At 38.1% G+C, this 17,924-nt stretch overlaps 1 protein-coding gene and 1 long non-coding RNA gene across 3 annotated transcripts in view; one reads left to right on the top strand and one right to left on the bottom strand.

Annotated features, from left to right (window-relative positions):
* Positions 1-319: 319 nt before the first annotated feature.
* Positions 320-17,924, bottom strand: part of hscb (HscB mitochondrial iron-sulfur cluster cochaperone) — a 28,303-nt gene continuing 10,698 nt past the window's right edge. The window contains exons 3-6 of one of the 2 annotated variants that reach the window (XM_061981797.1): positions 10,283-10,372; positions 10,066-10,210; positions 5,241-5,288; positions 320-5,095 (exon numbers count right to left, since the gene is read on the bottom strand). In XM_061981797.1, the coding sequence (XP_061837781.1) occupies positions 5,001-5,095; positions 5,241-5,288; positions 10,066-10,210; positions 10,283-10,372 (378 nt within the window). In that variant the 3' untranslated portion in view covers positions 320-5,000. Of the gene's footprint in view, positions 5,163-5,240; positions 5,289-10,065; positions 10,211-10,282; positions 10,373-17,924 lie in introns of both variants that reach the window. The other variant, XM_061981798.1, reaches the window with a different exon arrangement.
* Positions 5,978-10,071, top strand: LOC133620355 (uncharacterized). Its single transcript, XR_009817512.1, has 3 exons — positions 5,978-6,074; positions 9,497-9,577; positions 9,702-10,071. It is a non-coding gene; the product is annotated as an uncharacterized lncRNA (long non-coding RNA).

Raw genomic sequence — 17,924 nt, 5'->3', positions numbered from 1 at the left:
CTATCCTCTTGATGTGGGGCAGACTGGCTCATACATGCACATGGATCTTACGCTGTTGCCGTTTTTTTAGTACAAAGTAGCGTACAGTTCGATTTATTTGGATATACTCCATATGGAAGCGCTCAAAATAAGAGATTATTGATTTTTTCAGGGCCAATACCGATTATTACAGGCATGTGATTTGAACTTCATGAAAAATACTGAAAACAAGCCCGGGGTCCCCCAGCCAGGTCCTGATCCCCGAAGCTCCAGCTTAGCAATTGAACATGCAAAAATCTGCACACAAAAAATACACCATTTAAAGATGTTTTAGTGTTTGAATAATTGAAAAATGTTCAACAGAGTTGACATAAATACAATCATCCAAATGAATCACTATGTCTGTTTTAGTCACTGTGTTATTTAGTTACTACAGTAATTACAACTTGTGTTCACATCCACAGGAACCACATGGGTTAGCCTACTCTAACAAATGTACACACTGACAGTCATCATGACAATTGTACACACTGACAGTCATCATCATGACAAATGTACACATAGACATCTTATAAGTAGACGCAGCATCGAGCGCTACTGCCTACTGGCGCTGACAAGACGCGGGGCCGCCATCTTGGAGTGGTGATCCGCTCCACTCAGTGCAATTCATATGGCAGGAGCAATGAACTGTCAGCGCATTTAATTCATCTTACCTCACTGAATACCACTGATTTTCACACGTTTTTTTTGTCATACGTGTAGCTATGATAAAGGACACATGTTTTATTATTCATAGTTTTCTTAACAGTAATATAATATTCTTATATGCTATAAATGACCAGACGTCCGAGATCAAAACTGGGAATATAATCCCAGAGAAGGGGGAAAAAAACGGTCAGCTATTTTTAAGTTGAAGAAACAATATGATTAGGTTATATACACATGCATATATCCTACATAAACAATGTATGAATACATTAGATATCTATATATCTTAGGGACCTATAGACAGCAGCAGAGAGTTTATTCTGTCTTGACACTTTGTATTGATATTTTGTATTACATTTTTCCCTTACATGATAATATTTACAGTGATTGTTTTAATTTTACAAAATTGGGTTGGAAAGCTAGACTAAATTTAGACTTGTATAAACCCCAACCCCCCCTACACAATCTGGACTGTGGTCCTAACTTTTAACCCTGTTGGCTTTTACAATCTTTATCTTCATCATTTATTTCAACTTTATGTTATTCAAGTATGACATTTTAAAATGTAATTAATTTCATTGACAAGCAATTCTATTATGGTCATACTCTTGTTTGCTAGCGGCTACAATTTCAGTACTATTGAAGATCTTTGCTCCTTCTCAACTCTGTGGTAATATTCTTTTCACAAAATACAACCAATAGTACGTTAATGTTAAATCTTACTTGTGAAAAGTAATCCCCCGATTCCTATTTTCAACAGTCCGCTCATTTGAGCAGGAAAACGCTGAACACCATCTTTGTTTTCTACCTGTCAACTGTCAGTTTAGGCTGCTCGCCGGCTCCTCATCCCCACTTCAAGATGGCGGCCCAATTTCTCGCGTCATAGCAGCCAACTTATACTTATAAGATGTCTATGAATGTACACACTGACAGTCGTCATCATGACAAATGTACTTCTTCACAAGATGTAATGTTTTCTTCACAAACTATTAGGAACCTGATGATTGCACTTGATATGTTGTTAAACAATGTAGGTACTCAACATTAGACATTCACTAAGATTTCTCTTTCTTTATTATTCTTTCTTTCTTTTTTTCCCTATTATTTATTATTTGTATTTCTTTCTTTCTTTTTCTATTTATTATTTTTCTTTTCTCTCTCTCTCTCTCTCTCTCTCTCTCTTTCTTTCTTTTTCTATTATTATTTTTCCTTCTTTCTTTCTTCTATTTCTCTCTTTTTCTATTATTTATTATTGTTCTTTCTTTCTTTTTTTCTCTCTATCATTCTTTATTTATTTTTCTATTATTTTTCTCTATTTTCTTTCTTAATTTTTTCCTTTTTTCTATTATTTATTTTTCTTTCTTTCTTTCTCTTTCTTTTTCTATTATTTATTCTTTTTCTTTCTTTCTTTCTTTTTATTTCTATTATCTATTATGTTTCTTTCTTTCTCTCTCTCTTTTTCTATTATTTTAATTTCTTCATTTCTTTTATTTCTTTCTTTTTCTATTATTTATTTTTCTTTATTTCATTCTTTCTCTATTATTTATTTTTATTTATTTATTTATTTCTACCACCATTTGGTATGCACCCATGTGGAAAGGGTACATTTAAGGCCCAAATGAAATGAAGATGAGGTACACAAATGGTTGAAAGACTTTGAAACATCCTCCCAGCTAACTTGTAGGCGGCTTAGAACTGATCCTAACATGGATGTCGGAAGGCCTTCAGTGAAGAAAAGCGATATGACCATGCCTGCATGAATGTTAGGATTTAGGGCCACTCCCAGTTAAAGAAGTTAAAGTTAATGTTAAAGTACCAACGATTGTCACACACACACTCGGTGTGGTGCAATCTGTCTTCTGCATTTGACCCATCCCCATGTTCACCCTCTGGGAGGTGAGGGGAGCAGTGAGCAGCAGCGGTGGCCGCGTCTGGGAATCATTTTTGGTGATTTAACCCCCAATTCCAACCCTTGTTGCTGAGTGCCAAGCAGGGAGGTAATGGGTCCCATTTTTATAGTCTTTGGTATGACTCGGCCGGGGTTGGAACTCACGACCTACCGATCTCAGGGCGCACACTCTAACCACTAGGCCACTGAAAACCACTGGTTAGGTTTATATAGGCCACAATAACACCCAATAGGTACATGACTCGGCTATTATCATTAAATCAGGTTTCTGTAATCAGGATGCAAAAATAAAACTAATCCTGTACAGTTACAGAAAACTGTACTGTAAAGATGCCACTTACTAGCAGGATTACAATTTAAAATAAATGTATTGTGTATTCATCCGCTATTCATCATAGAGATCTCTGTGAGAAAAACTACAGATTTCGGCCATTTTGCAAGTTTTTGCAAGTAATGCACGTAATCTGTGAATAAAAGTCGAGTTGTGTTTCCTTCAGTAATGAAGGCACAAGCCAGAGACTTGTATATATGGATATATATACATACGTCGCATGATACCACGACCTAGCACAGCCGTTTTTAACGATAGTCTGCTCATATTAACATTACTGGTAGTTGTGACATGTAGAGGACTGGGATGTTTGTTACAATTTTGTGAGTTTTCTGATTTTACGTCGCTTTGACCGGCCTGACCGCTAGCTGGGCAAGCTAGCTCTCCAATCAGCTAAACAGACTCAATAACTCCACACTGACGTTTTGGTGAATTTACTGAGGAATTTGTGAAACTGAAACAACACAAAAACAATAAAATTGTAAGTTAATAATACTAACACAGACACTTGTGGACGTGTTGGCATATTAGCTCATGCTAACGACGCTAGCCACATTACATTACAATAGATAACTATGCATGAAAACACTCCTACAGACATCACACATGCCACGGTTTAGAAGGTAAGAATTGTTTATAAGCCGCTATGTTTTCCTACACTTTGAACCCTGCGGTTTATAAGACATAGCGGCTAATTTATGGATTTTTCTTCGCTGGCGGCTATAATGAAAATATGGTGCTGCAGTGTTCTATTTACCGTGCAGGGCTTTTATTTCTTTTAATCAAAGTGTTGTTTAGTCTTCTCGCCGTCTGTAACGTTCTTACTCGTAAAGATTCTTCATTTATCACTCCAAGCAACGTTTATAAGTTTTACAATATAACTAAAACTGTTTATACTTACTAAACCGTCTCATGCGTGATGTCTGAAGGAATGTTTCCATGCATATTTGTACGTGCTTTTTTAAAGAACTGACGCTAGCGTTGTTAGCATTAGTTAATATGCTAACAAGCTTACGAGTGTCTGTGTTAGTATTAACTTACAACTGCATTCTTTTTGTGTTGTTTCAGTTTCATAAATTCCTCAGTAAATTCACCAAAACGTCCATCGTAGAGTTATTGAGTCTGTTTAACTGATTGGAGAGCTAGCTTCCGCAGCTAGTGGGTCCATGACGATGACCTCTGTTTTGTTTGATCAGCCATTTTACTGCTGTGTAACAGACACCGTTTGGAAACATTTACAGAATTTTACTGTGTAAATAAGTAATTTTACAACGTATATACCTGCGGCTTATAGTCCGGTGCGGCCAATATATGGAAACATATTTTTTCTTTCTAAAATTTCGTTGGTGCATCTTAGGGTTGGAATTGGGGGGTTAAATCACCAAAATGATTCCCGGGCGCGGCCACCGCTGCTGCCCACTGCTCCCCTCACCTCCCAGGGGGTGATCAAGGGTGATGGGTCAAATGCAGAGAATAATCTCGCCACACCTAGTGTGTGTGTGACAATCATTGGTACTTTAACTTTTAACTTTAACTTTATATCCCGGTGCGCTCTATAGTCCGGAAAATACGGTACATATGTCGTCAATCGTACAAACGTTGCTTGGAGTAATAAATGAAGAATTCTTTCAAGCAGAACGCTATAGACGATTTTACTTCCGGCTTAAGGCATTAAAAAAAGAAGTGCATTTTGAGCAGTGAGCAAACTTGTCCAAAAGATGGCATCGTAACACAAACAATAACACACCATTTCAGTCCTCTCCGTGGGTTTAATAAAAACTATTGAACAAAAAACATTATGGTAATTCACAGAAAAAAACCCATTAATTAGCTGCACTGTTTTGTAAGCCGTAGGATTCAAAGTGTAGGAAAAAAGTAGCAGCTTGTTGTACGGAATTTTCGGTAAATTGCGGCTTGAAATCGGTCTGTAATACATAATCTATGCAACATTTTGACGAAAGAACCACCATTGCATGTTATGTAGACCACAAGGAAGTCTTTTAAATGTCGAAAAAAATCATATTATGAATAATTTAGTGGATAGAAATACAAAGTGACACACAAAAAAAGCAATTACATCAAGTCAGAAAGTTTGTCCTTAACTTTGTCCTCAATGTTTGAGAAGTATTTCATTTGGACGAGCAGTGCTTTGGCAGCGTGGAGCTCTCCTGCCAGGATTAAATGCAAAAAAAGAAAGAAAAGACAAGATGGTTGAACTGGTGACTCATTGAGACACTGAAAGATGACAAAAGTAGCAGGCGGTAAGTGGGAGGAATGTGGAGGAGCTTTCAAAAGGACTCCTTGATGTCTTACCTGCACGGAGGGCGGCGTCTATCTTCTCCGTCAAAACGGAGAGTTTCCCTGCAAGCGAGGAGGATGCGACAAGTTCATGAAATGGACCCATTCTTTTCTAGGGAAGCTAAAATTGCATCAGAGGGCGTCTGCCTATGGAGCAAGTGTTTTTCCATGAAAAATACTCAAAAGGTGAACATAAATCCAGGCTTTTGCAGAGCTAAATTAGGGCCTAAAGTTTTGTGTTTTAAAAAGGTGTGATTGAATGATGGGTTCTACATGTAAAGCGACTTTGGGTACTTAGAAAAGCGCTATATAAATCCCAGGTATCATTATTATTAAAAAAATTACTCTGAAAGTGCAAAATATCAGTGTTTTCAAAATAAAAATAAAGAAACACCCTTTTTTCAGGTTATTAATATTAAATAATTAATAAATATATACTCAACAGAGTTCTCATAAATATATAGTTGTGATTCACCGAATGAGATTAACATGTAATAAAAACATCTCATTTTTCAATAAGGTTCAAGATAGGGTTGTCTCTGTCAGGCTTGTCCCTGACAGTTTGACTATGTCTTAGTTTTTCCTCTGCGTTTGTCTTTGTTTCCTGTCAGCGCTCTTATTTTGGTTATTTCCTGATTGTCTCCCTGAGTGCTTTTTCCCCTCAGCTGTGGCTGATTGGCACCGGGCCACACCTGGTGTCAATCAGCCAGCTACTATCTAAACCTGCTTTGTCCTCCACTCGGTGTTGGAGTATTGTCGTGTCGTCGTTTGCTGTATGCTGTCGTTGCTAGCTGTGTGCGTTAAGCTATTCCCTGGATCCTGACTCCTGTTCCTGCTTCCTGGTTTCTGGTTCGTGTTTTCCTTTTCTTATTTTTGAACATTAAAACCATGTTTTCCTGTACCAAGCCTGCTGCCATCTCTGCATCTTGAGGTTCGTCCCCTACACACTTTGACAGTCTCGATACCAAAATGTATTTTGATACTTTTCTAAATAAAGGGCACCACAAAAAAATGTCATTGTCTTTATTGTAGCAAAAAATCTTAGGGTACATTAAACATATGTTTATTATTGTAATTTAGTCCTTAAATAAAATAGTGAACATACTAGACAACTTGTCTTTTAGTAGTAAGTAAACAAACAAAGGCTCCTAATTAGTCTGCTGACGTATGCAGTAACATATTGTGTCGTTTATCTACTTATTATTTTGTCAACATTGTGAGGGACAAACTGTAAAAATTGATTATTAATCCACTTGTTCATTTACTGTTAATATCTGCTTATTTTCTGTTTCAACAAGTTCTATCTACACTTCTGTTAAAATGTAATAATCACTTATTCTTCTCTTTTTTGCTACTTTACATTAGTTTTGGATGATACCACACATTTAGGTATCGATCTGATACCAAGTAGTTACAAGATCATACATTGGTTATATTCAAAGTCCTCATGTGTCCAGGGACATATTTCCTGACTTTATAACATGATATGAATAAAAACAAAAAAATAATTTTGTGACGATAAGAATATCGTAATCATAGTAGTATTGACTAGGTACTTGGTATCATTACAGTGGTAGTCATGTGTAGATCCACCCATGGCATTTTTTTACATTCAAGCGCGCTAGCTTTTGTTAGCGGTGACGCCGGTGAGCTATTGTATCCTCCTAGTATGTGTAGTGAAGCATGTTCAGCTATTCCGCGTCCTCCAGTGCCAATGCTACTTGTACGAAACTTACTTTATTTATCGCTACTGAGGCTAGGATTAGTGATTTAGAAGTAGCTAAAACACTGCTGACTGTGGATGGATGTTAGCAGCTAGCTAGCTAGCCATGTCTTAAAGCACCTCTTCCTGACGGTGTTTCAGTGTTATAACTTCACCTTTATCTTTACACCAAAATGCGTCAATTCGCCCTTTTCTGTCTACACACTGTGTCTGCTTGTAAGTACTCTGTGTGTGTGTGTGTGTGTGTGTGTGTGTGTGTGTGTGTGTGTGTGTGTGTGTGTGTGTGTGTGTGTGTGTGTGTGTGTGCGCTGCCGAACATGCTCCTCTGCTCGTAAAACCAGCAATGTCACGACATGACGATGCGCTGTCATGCCCAGGAACTGTTACTTTTCAGAGTATAGTCCCGTTTTTGATTCATTAGTATCGTGATGCTATACTAGTACCGCTATATTGTACAACCCTAATTCACATAAAACCAGCGGTGTCATGTAACGGCACCTGGGTTGCTATTGGCATGCTGCTGATTGGCATTAGCGATATTACATGGCGATTGCAACACCTCCAAAAGTGTCAATGAAAGTACATTTTATTTATAAAGCGCTTTTCACAGATAAAATCACAAAGCGCTGTACAAAACATAGGTGAAGTAAAACAACAGATCAATTAAAACAACAGGGGCAACATCATAAAAAGTGGATTAAAAATAAATAAATAAATGATAAATGGGTTGTACTTGTATAGCGCTTTTCTACCTTCAAGGTACTCAAAGCGCTTTGACACTACTTCCACATTTACCCATTCACACACACATTCACACACTGATGGAGGGAGCTGCCATGCAAGGCGCTAACCAGCACCCATCAGGAGCAAGGGTGAAGTGTCTTGCTCAGGACACAACGGACATGACGAGGTTGGTACTAGGTGGGGATTGAACCAGGGACCCTCGGGTTGCGCACGGCTACTCTCCCACTGCGCCACGCCGTCCCTGATAGTTAAAAGGTGCATTAACTAAAAGCTTTACTAAAAAGAGAAGTTTTCAAATGTTTCTTAAGTGTCTACACAGTCAAGATCCTGGAGGGACTGGTGCAAGTTGTTCTGGAGTCTGGGAGCTATAGCCTGGAATGCCAGGTCTCCACGGGTTTTAAAATTAGTTTTTGGGATCTTTAGAAGACCTTGGTCTGAAGACCGGAGTGTAGGGCAATAACAAGTCAGTGATGTTATTGAGGGGCCACACCATGCAACTGAAGAGTAGGGGCATAACAAGTCAGTGATATACTGAGGGGCCCCACCGTGCAACGCACGGAAAGCTAGGACTAAAATCCTAAACTGAATTTGACTGGAAGCCAATGAAGACTGGATAAAATGGGGGTGATATGGGCGGTTCTGGGTACATCGGTGAATTAAAGATGCATGTTACAATAAAATAGACGGTGCTTAATAAGTACAATGCTTACAGTATTAACACTTTTTAGGGCGCAATAAAAGACGAGACAGGCAAGACTGACCTAACTCGCTAACACACCATAGACTATACACTACTGCCATTTAATATCTTGGACATGCAACTGTAATTGAGACTCAGAAATGTTCAAATAAAATAATATATAACATTATTTAACCTTGGTTATCATAAACTCAAGTAAAATACAATTAATTTTATCATCAAAAACAATTGATATTTACAAACCCCAAAACCAGTGAAGTTGGCACGTTGTGTAAATGGTAAATAAGAACCTTTTGATGATATTACAGACCATAGATGGTGAAATCCCTAAATTTCTTGCAATAGCTGGTTGAGAAATGTTGTTCTTAAACTGTTGGACAATTTGTTCAGGCATTTGTTGACAAAGTGGTGACCCTCGCCCCATCCTTGTTTGTGAATGACTGAGCATTTCATGGAAGCTGCTTTTATACCCAATCATGGCACCCACCTGTTCCCAATTAGCCTGTTCACCTGTGGGATGTTCCAAATAAGTGTTTGATGAGCATTCCTCAACTTTCTCAGTCTTTTTTGACACTTGTGCCAGCTTTTTTGAAAACATGTTGCAGGCATCAAATTCTAAATGAGCTAATATTTAAAAACAAAAAAACTAAGTTTACCAGTTGGAACATTAAATATATTGTCTTTGCAGTCTATTCAATTGAATATAGGTTGAAAATGATTGTATTCTCTTTTTATTTACCATTTACACAACATGCCAACCTCACTTGTTTGGGGTTTTGTATTAACACACAGAAATAATGAAAATTGCCACCGTTGAGTGGATTCCCAGTTACCGGGAATTGGTCAAATGTGAACGGTAGCCATCCCTACTTCCCTACCCAGGTCAGGACTGATGCCTTCCCATTCCAAATTGCTAATTAAGATTCAGTGGTGCTGAATCAATGTGCTCCTCCCGCCAGTTATGAATGATTACAGCGCATTGAAAACAACAACAAAGACTCAAAATGGGCCACAAGTTTAAAGCCTCGAGTTATGCTGACTCATGCACGAGCACATGTTATGTAAACATCCATCCATCCATTTTCTATCACTTGTCTCCTTTAGGGGTCGCGGGGGGTGCTGGAGCCTATCTCAGCTGCATTCGGGCGGAAGGTACACCCTGGACAAGTCGCCACTTCATCACAGGTTATGTAAACAAGATGGCTGAATTAAAGAAACATTCTTTTATAAAGATAATCACCACCTTGCACAATAGAAGAGAAATACGGATAGTGTGTTATGAAGTGACGAATAGAGATACATGCTGCAGGGTGTGGCAGACCAGGAAGTACCAGGTGATGGAGGTTAATCGTGCCAACAAAATACCCCTGATCCCTGATCGACTGAATGCTCGGAGAAGACAATAACCTGGATGAAGGACAACATCCGCACACCTCAACTAGGACAGAGCTTTTTCCCATAAATATGTGTCTTTTTAGTTTCGGAACACAATGTTTTAGCTGATTTTTATAATAATTGCCTTGTCCTGCTCGTCTGTTTGGGCTCCTCAGGATGTGTGTGAACACCCGTACCAACAGACATCTTTAATGCATTACCTGTCCTAACTGAGGACCAAAGATCACGTTTGTGCGAGAGACTCAATAAACTGTGCAGACAAGACTTAATTTGTTTACCTTTTGTGTCTCGGCTGATCTTATCGGCTTCTTCTGCCGTCCGCGCCTCTGCCAGCGCTTCATTGATCTCCATCAGCTCCATCAGCAAGTCAGCATCCGCCCCGGAATCCGTGCCCTCGTCGATGCGCATCCCCTCCAGCTCCAGCTGGAACACAGACAGTGAGGGTGACACGGTGACGCCTTCCAGACAGACACTGATCTGGGAGCTTGAACGCACCATGTAGAGGCCACGACTCAAAGGCTTCAGCAGTGTCTTGTAGGCCTTGTTGACCAGGGCCGACTGGTGTTGGGAATACTCTTGTTCTTCCTGCAAAAAAACCCAAAACATTTCAAGTCTATTTGAAGTTCATAAGTACTCACATTCAGTGAGACATTTATGGATATAAGTTTCCATTTTAGATATGGAGGAACCTCCTGAATCCACCACAAATCCTTGGATACTAATCACTCCGTTTTATTCTACAAAACCAGTGAAGTTGTCACGTTGTGTAAATGGTAAATAAAAACAGAATACAATGATTTGCAAATCCTTTTTCAACTTATATTTAATTGAATAGACTGCTAAGACAAGATATTTAATGTTTTAACTGAGAAACTTAATTTTTTTTTGCAAATCATTAACTTAGAATTTAATGGCATCGATACATTGCAAAAAAGTTGTCACAGGGGCATTTTTACTACTGTGTTACATGGCCTTTCCATTTACCATGAATTGATATACGTGGACCCCGACTTAAACAAGTTGAAAAACTTATTCGGGTGTTACCATTTAGTGGTCAATTGTACGGAATATGTACTGAACTGTGCAATCTACTAATAAAAGTTTCAATCAATCAACACTCAGTAAAGGTTTGGGAACTGAGGAGACACATTTTTGAAGTGGAATTCTTTCCCATTCTTGCTTGATGTACAGCTTAAGTTGTTCAACAGTCTCCCTTCTGCTATTTTAAGCTTCATATTGCACCACACATTTTCAATGGGAGACAGGTCTGGACTACAGACAGGCAGGCCAGTCTAGTACCCGCACTCTTTTACTATGAAGCCAAGCTGTTGTAACACGTGGCTTGGCATTGTCTTGCTGAAATAAGCAGGGGCGTCCATGATAACGCTGCTTGGATGGCAAAATATGTTGCTCCAAAACCTGTATGTATCTTTCAGCATTAATGGTGCCTTCACAGATGTTTAAGTTACCCATGTCTTGGGCATTTTCAACTTCGTGCCTAGAACAATCCGGATGGTTGTTTTCCTCTTTGGTCCGAGGACACAACGTCCACAGTTTCCAAAAACAATTTGAAATGTGGATTCATCTAGGGCTGAAACGACGCGTCGACGTAGTCGACGTCATCGGTTACGTAAATACGTCGACGCCGTTTTTGTGCTTCGACGTGTCGCATATTTACGTCACACTACCGTCATGGCGGAGCGCAAAGCAGACGATGCGAGCGGTGCGAGCGAGGGGGAAAAAAGCACGCCAAAAGTCGTCAAAAGTGTGGGAGTATTTCAATAAACGGCCTAAGAAGAAACGCTACTTTTATCTACATTCAGCTCGCTACTCGCTACTAATTTTTATCGATCTGTTAATGCACACTTTGTTTGTTTTGGTCTGTCAGACAGACCTTCAAAGTGCCTGCCTTACTGGTGACGTTTCACTCCGTTCCACCAATCAGATGCAGTCACTGGTGACGTTGGACCAATCAAACAGAGCCAGGCGGTCACATGACCTGAGTTGAAAAACGTATTGGGGTGTTGCCATTTAGTGGTCAATTGTACGGAATATGTACTGTACTGTGCAATCTACTAATAAAAGTTTCAATCAATCAATCAAAAGTGTGAAGGAAAAAAGACTATTTTTTATTTCAATCGTACATCCCGTCAAAAGCCTAAAGACTGACTGCACAGTTCCTGTCTTCACAATAAAGGTGCCGCTCCATCGCACCGCGCTTTCAAAATAAGAGTCTGCGAAAGCCAGCGCAAACAAGCTAGCAAGCTACGGAGTTTGCCGCCTATTTATTTCTTGTAAAGTGTATAAAAACGAATATGGAAGATGGACAAATAAGATGCCAAAAACCAACCACTTTCATGTGGTATTAGACAGAAATGAGGAACTTTTTTTCTCCTCCATTTGAAAACGTGGACGTTATAAGCAATACTGTCTGTTTACAATCAATGCAAGTCATCAGAATCAGGTAATGCACCAACTTATATTCTTGTCTTCATGAAAGAAAGGAATCTATATGTGTTAAACATGCATGTATATTCATTAAAACACCTTTAACATGTAAACAAAAACGTCAAAATAAATAAATATAAATTATATACTGTATACATCAATGTATGTATATATATGTGTATATATATATATATATATATATGTGTGTGTGTATATATATATATATATATATATATATATATATATATATATATATATATATATATATATGTGTGTGTGTGTGTGTATGTATATATACATATATGATATGTGTGTGTATGTTACTCATCAGTTACTCAGTACTTGAGTAGTTTTTTGAGTAGTTTTTTCACAACATACTTTTTACTTTTACTCAAGTAAATATTTGGGTGACTACTCCTTACTTTTACTTGAGTAATAAATCTCTAAAGTAACAGTACTCTTACTTGAGTACAATTTCTGGCTACTCTACCCACCTCTGCTAATAATGTTGTTGTATGCACAACGGCTATGAACAAACATTTGAAAAGAAAACACCCGACAGCGTTCTTGCCATCACCATCAACTAGTCAATCGTCCGCGTGAGTATACGTTGTCATCATTACACAAAAACATGAATGTGTCATTTGTATCTGCGTTGTAAATTAATAAACTAAAACACTGTTTCGCTCTGAGAGGTGCGTTTGGCGTGCCTGTTCAGTGTTTACAAAGACGTGCTCCTCTTTAACGCTAACGTTAAGTAGTTGTGCAAATACCTTTTACAACATTAACAGTTACATATACTATGTACAAACGAACAATTAACTTTCACTTTAATCATACTATCATTGTTGTGTTATTAAGCAAAATAAGCAATACTTTTACTTTTGTTGAAATGTTTACACTGTTGTTACAGAATATTTCGTTTTGCACTTTTTTGTATTGGATGTTTATCTTTATTTTTGCACATTTTAGCAAATAAGCAATACTTTTACTTTTGTTGAAATGTTTACACTGTTACAGAATATTTCCGTTTTGCACTTTTTTGTATTGGATCTTTATCTTTATTTTTGCAAATTTTAAAGCAAAATAAGCAATACTTTTACTTTTGAAATGCTTATACTATTGCAGAATATTAAGATTTGCACTGGGTGTTTACTTTTATATTTGCACATTAAAAAGCAAATAAGCTACTTTTAATTTTGTTAAATGTTAAAAGTTTTAAATGTTTACATTGTTACAGAATATTTTGTCATGTTGTTGTCAATGTTGACTGAGTGGCCATCCTTTTTTTTTTTGTAAATAAAAGCCATGCCTTTTGAAAAAACTGGCCTACATTTATTTTTTCATCTTCGTTTTAAATTAAAAAAATAATCGGTAAAAGGAAAAATAATCTATAGATTAATCGAAAGAATAATCTTTAGATTAACCGATTAATCGAAAAAATAATCTATAGATTAATCGATAGAAAAATAATCGTTAGCTGCAGCCTTAGATTCATCAGAACACTTTTCCACTTTGCATCAGTCCATTTTAGATGAGCTCGGGCCCAGCAAAGCCGGCAGCGTTTCTGGGCGTTGTTGATAAATGGCATTCGCTTTGCAGAGTAGAGTTTTAACTTTAACGATGTAGCGACCAACTGTAATTACTGACAGTTGTTTTCTGAAGTGTTCCTGAGCCCATGTGGTGATATCCTTTACACATTGATGTCGCTTTTTGATGCAGTACCGCCTGAAGAATCGAAGGTCCATAATATCATCGCTTACGTGCAGTGATTTCTCCAGATTCTCTGAACCTTTTGATGATATTACGGACCGTAGAGGGTGAAATCCCTAAATTCCTTGCAATAGCTGGTTGAGAAATGTTGTTCTTAAACAATTTGCTCAGGCATTTGTTGACAAAGTGGTGACCCTCACCCCATCCTTGTTTGTGAATGACTGAGAATTTCATGGAAGCTGCTTTTATACCCAATCATGGCACCCACCTGTCCCCAATTAGCCTGTTCACCTGTGGGATGTTCCAAATAAGTCTTTGATGAGCATTCCTCAACTTTCTCAGTCTTTGTTGCCACTTGTGCCAGCTTCTTTGAAACATGCTGCAGGCATCAAATTCCAAAAGAGCTAATATTTGCAAAAAAAAAAGTTTTCCAGTTTGAACATTAAAAAAAATGTCTTGTTTTTGCAGTCTATTCAATTGAATATAAGTTGAAAAGGATTTGCAAATCATTGTATTCTGTTTGTATTTACCATTTACACAATGTGGCAACTTCACTGGTTTTGGGGTTTGTAAGTCGTAAACTACAGCAAGTATGAGGTGGCTAACAATGCAGTTAATCGGAGTACACCATTCCACCAATAAAGCATTTTAAAAAAACATCCAAAAACACTCAAACTAAGCTCAAACTGTTTGCCAAATCATGTTTTTGATGATTTCTTTGTTTATTTCAATGAATGTCATCCACTTCTTCTTCTCAGCAGTGTCCTCCCCACTCACTTTCTCCGTTCAGAGTTGATCCCTAGCTACTAGCCAATGCTAGCAAGTAAGACACTGGATGTTGTGGTCGGAGCTTCAATGTAGCATTCGCCACACAAAGTAGCAGTGGGGAGGCTTGTAACTCAATTTCTCCGTAGCCTAAAGAATAACAGTTACCCGGGAGACAGCTCATATCCTTAAAAACTCGTAAGCCAAGGCGCCCGTAAGCAGAGTTACCACTGTACAGGGTTCAAATTTAACCACAGCAACCGCGACAAGTGCTGTGACCGCCCTTGTCACTTGCCGTAAGGACCTAAAAAATTGAGCAGCATCGACAACAAGAACATGCCGTGACCGCCTTTGATTTTTTTACTTGTTAATGGACAATGGTAACGTAATTGTTTCGTCTAATAAATTGATAAAAACACCCCGACATGACTTTTTTTTTGGACATTTTCAACTGTTTAAGACATGGCATATTTAACGTTAATCGGTATAAACATTTTGGAAGCACGTGTAGGGATGATGTTGGAAACTGGTTCTCCCGGTTGTTCGATAAGAAAAGAACCGATTCCATGGACTCGAATCCCTTTTTGAGAACCGGTTCCCATTATCGAGGCCACTATAGTAAAGAAAAAGAGTTGGTTCTTTATTCGAATCCCTGAGAACGAATCCCTTCCCACAGGAAATGCCCTGTGGGACGGCAATGTTATACCCATTTGATTGTAGACTCTTACTGACACCTTGTGGCGATAGGAAAATACTACGCGTCATTAGTTTGGGCACTTCCGGGTTGGCGACGTCAGTTCAATTCATGACACAATTGCGAAGTAGACAAGTTGTGTTAGCTCTTACAAGCCTTGGAAAAGATAAGTCTGTAAGTAAACTGTTTAACTTGTTTATGTAACTCAATATTAAGGTGGAAAGTGGTTAAATTTGATACTAAGATGTTTATTGAAAAACGATTTTTGCGCACTGTTTCAATGGATGTTTTGAGGACTTAAAATGGCTGCCAGTCGTGTATTTCCACCATCGAAATAGTTTCAACACTCAGAAGTATTTGTTTGATGATAGTACTTTATATTTGTGTGAAGCTAATATTTACATATTGTGTATTACATTTCAGTATGTTAATTGAATCACATAGCTTATACATTTGTCATTGTGTGTATTTCAGTTTAAAAAAATAACAGTCCAGTGCAAGACAAAAGTAAAGATAGGAAAAGACAAAAGCAAGATCAACAACAATAAAGAGCCTAAATGGATTAATCTGCTTTGGAACTTTATTAGACGTCTTGGATTGTTTGTTAGCTGTCTGCCAAGCTGTATAACCTCAACACGTATAGTGAGGGCAGGACAGGCAATATGCAAATATTGCCAGGCTTCGCTCTCATGTAAGGGGGGAAGAATTGATGACTGTGGTGTTCTTAGTGTCATAGTGTGTGTAGTTAGTATGTTCCAATAGCAGCAGAAGTGCACTTTTTGGAGAGCTGTATTATTTTCAGTTTTGTGCCCAAGGGACTGATTTTATTTAACACTATATTATTATTTATACACCTATAGTGACCACAGACACAGGTTGTTTTTGTGTTCCTGTATATATTTGTTTTTCTGAAACATCCCACTTAATATACTTTGGGTAACAACATCCATCCATCCATCCATCTTCTTCCGCTTATCCGAGGTCGGGTCGCGGGGGCAGCAGCCTAAGCAGGGAAGCCCAGACTTCCCTCTCCCCAGCCACTTCGTCCAGCTCTTGGGGGGTAACAGTCAATGTTTATTTATTTATTTAATTAATTTTTTTTCTTATAAAATAAAAGTGAGCTTTTGTTAAACCAAATATTGTGTTTTTTTCCATATACAACAACCTATCTGGAATCGATAAGAGAATCGATAAGGAATCGGGTCGATAAGAGGATTCGATAATGGGCTCGAACTCAATAATTTCTTATCAAACATCATCCCTAAGCACGTGTCAAAGGTAAACCGACAACGAGAACAGCCGAGTTGTTCCGGTATTTTCCGAGAAATACACTAGTTGCATCAGGGTCTGGAAGGACGTCAGGTGTTCGGTGAATTTAGGTCGAGCAGCTCTCAAAATGCCGAGTAAGGAACGAATCAAAAAAAGAAAACACAAACAATTACAGGCTGTTGGGAAAAAATGTAGCAAGCTATACAACTTTCTTCGGGTAGGTTCATTTCATTGTTTAAATGGAGTGCTAAATTAGTCGATCATTTGCCCTTGAAACTCAGCAGTTCTAGACCTGTCAGTGTTGTTCATGTGCTGTATCGTCAATGTTTATTTGGATTCATAGCTGTCATTTTGCACTTTAAAAATTGTAATCCTATTATCAACAATGATGGATTAATCAGATGAATCCCATTCATTTTGACGACCCTGATCTAGACGTAATCCTTTGTACAGTAAAATGTTTACAAATGCCAGCCAAGTATTGACAATTAGGAGAGTGAAGTAGAAGTATTTGTTTGAAATACATTGTGAAAGATACACAGAGGTACAGTACTTAAAAAAAACAGACTTAATGGAGAATGTGTCTTGGGCAGGTGTAAATGCATTTTGCAGGCATATGCAGTCCATCAGTTTGTGAAAATCAATAGTCTCAGCACTGAGCAAGTGGTTTTCAGCTGTTTCTGTAATAACAAGCAATGCAGTAGTGTGGCTGCCTTGTATAAGTAATGCCTTTTTTATGCCATGCAGACCCCTGGGGTTGGAAGATGTCTAATTAAAAGAAATGGCCAGAAGGGTGTATGAATAAAATTGCCCATACAATATCAGAGTGAAGAAAGCATTTCAGTTCCCTGGTCTTGTCTGTCTATATGTTGTGCTCACAGTAAAGAATTGTGCAAAGCAGCACACCTCTGCTCCTCCTTCTGCATATTCTGCTAAACTCAAGCAATTTCCCTTTAATGATCCACAAGGGCACATTTGGACGTCTATTTACCATTCTGTAGAAAGAAAAAAAAAAAAAACAAAAAAAAGACATTTAAACATTTTAACTGCTTGGTACTTTGGGACAAGGCGTATTTTATTCAGTGAAATCTTTGAGCTCGCCTTTGGGATTTGCTTTTATATCTGCAGCAGCTGTCTCTGCATTGTAAGTAAAAGTAGGAGTTTAAGCATATATTTTCAGCTCTTTGAACACTTCCTTCATATTTGGCGCGCCTGATGAGTTAGCACACACATGTAATGTCACACAAT

Source organism: Nerophis lumbriciformis, linkage group LG24 (assembly GCF_033978685.3).
Source record: "Nerophis lumbriciformis linkage group LG24, RoL_Nlum_v2.1, whole genome shotgun sequence".
NCBI lineage: Eukaryota > Metazoa > Chordata > Actinopteri > Syngnathiformes > Syngnathidae > Nerophis > Nerophis lumbriciformis.
Note: the sequence above shows the minus strand (reverse complement) of the source record. Positions and strands in the feature narration are given on the sequence as shown.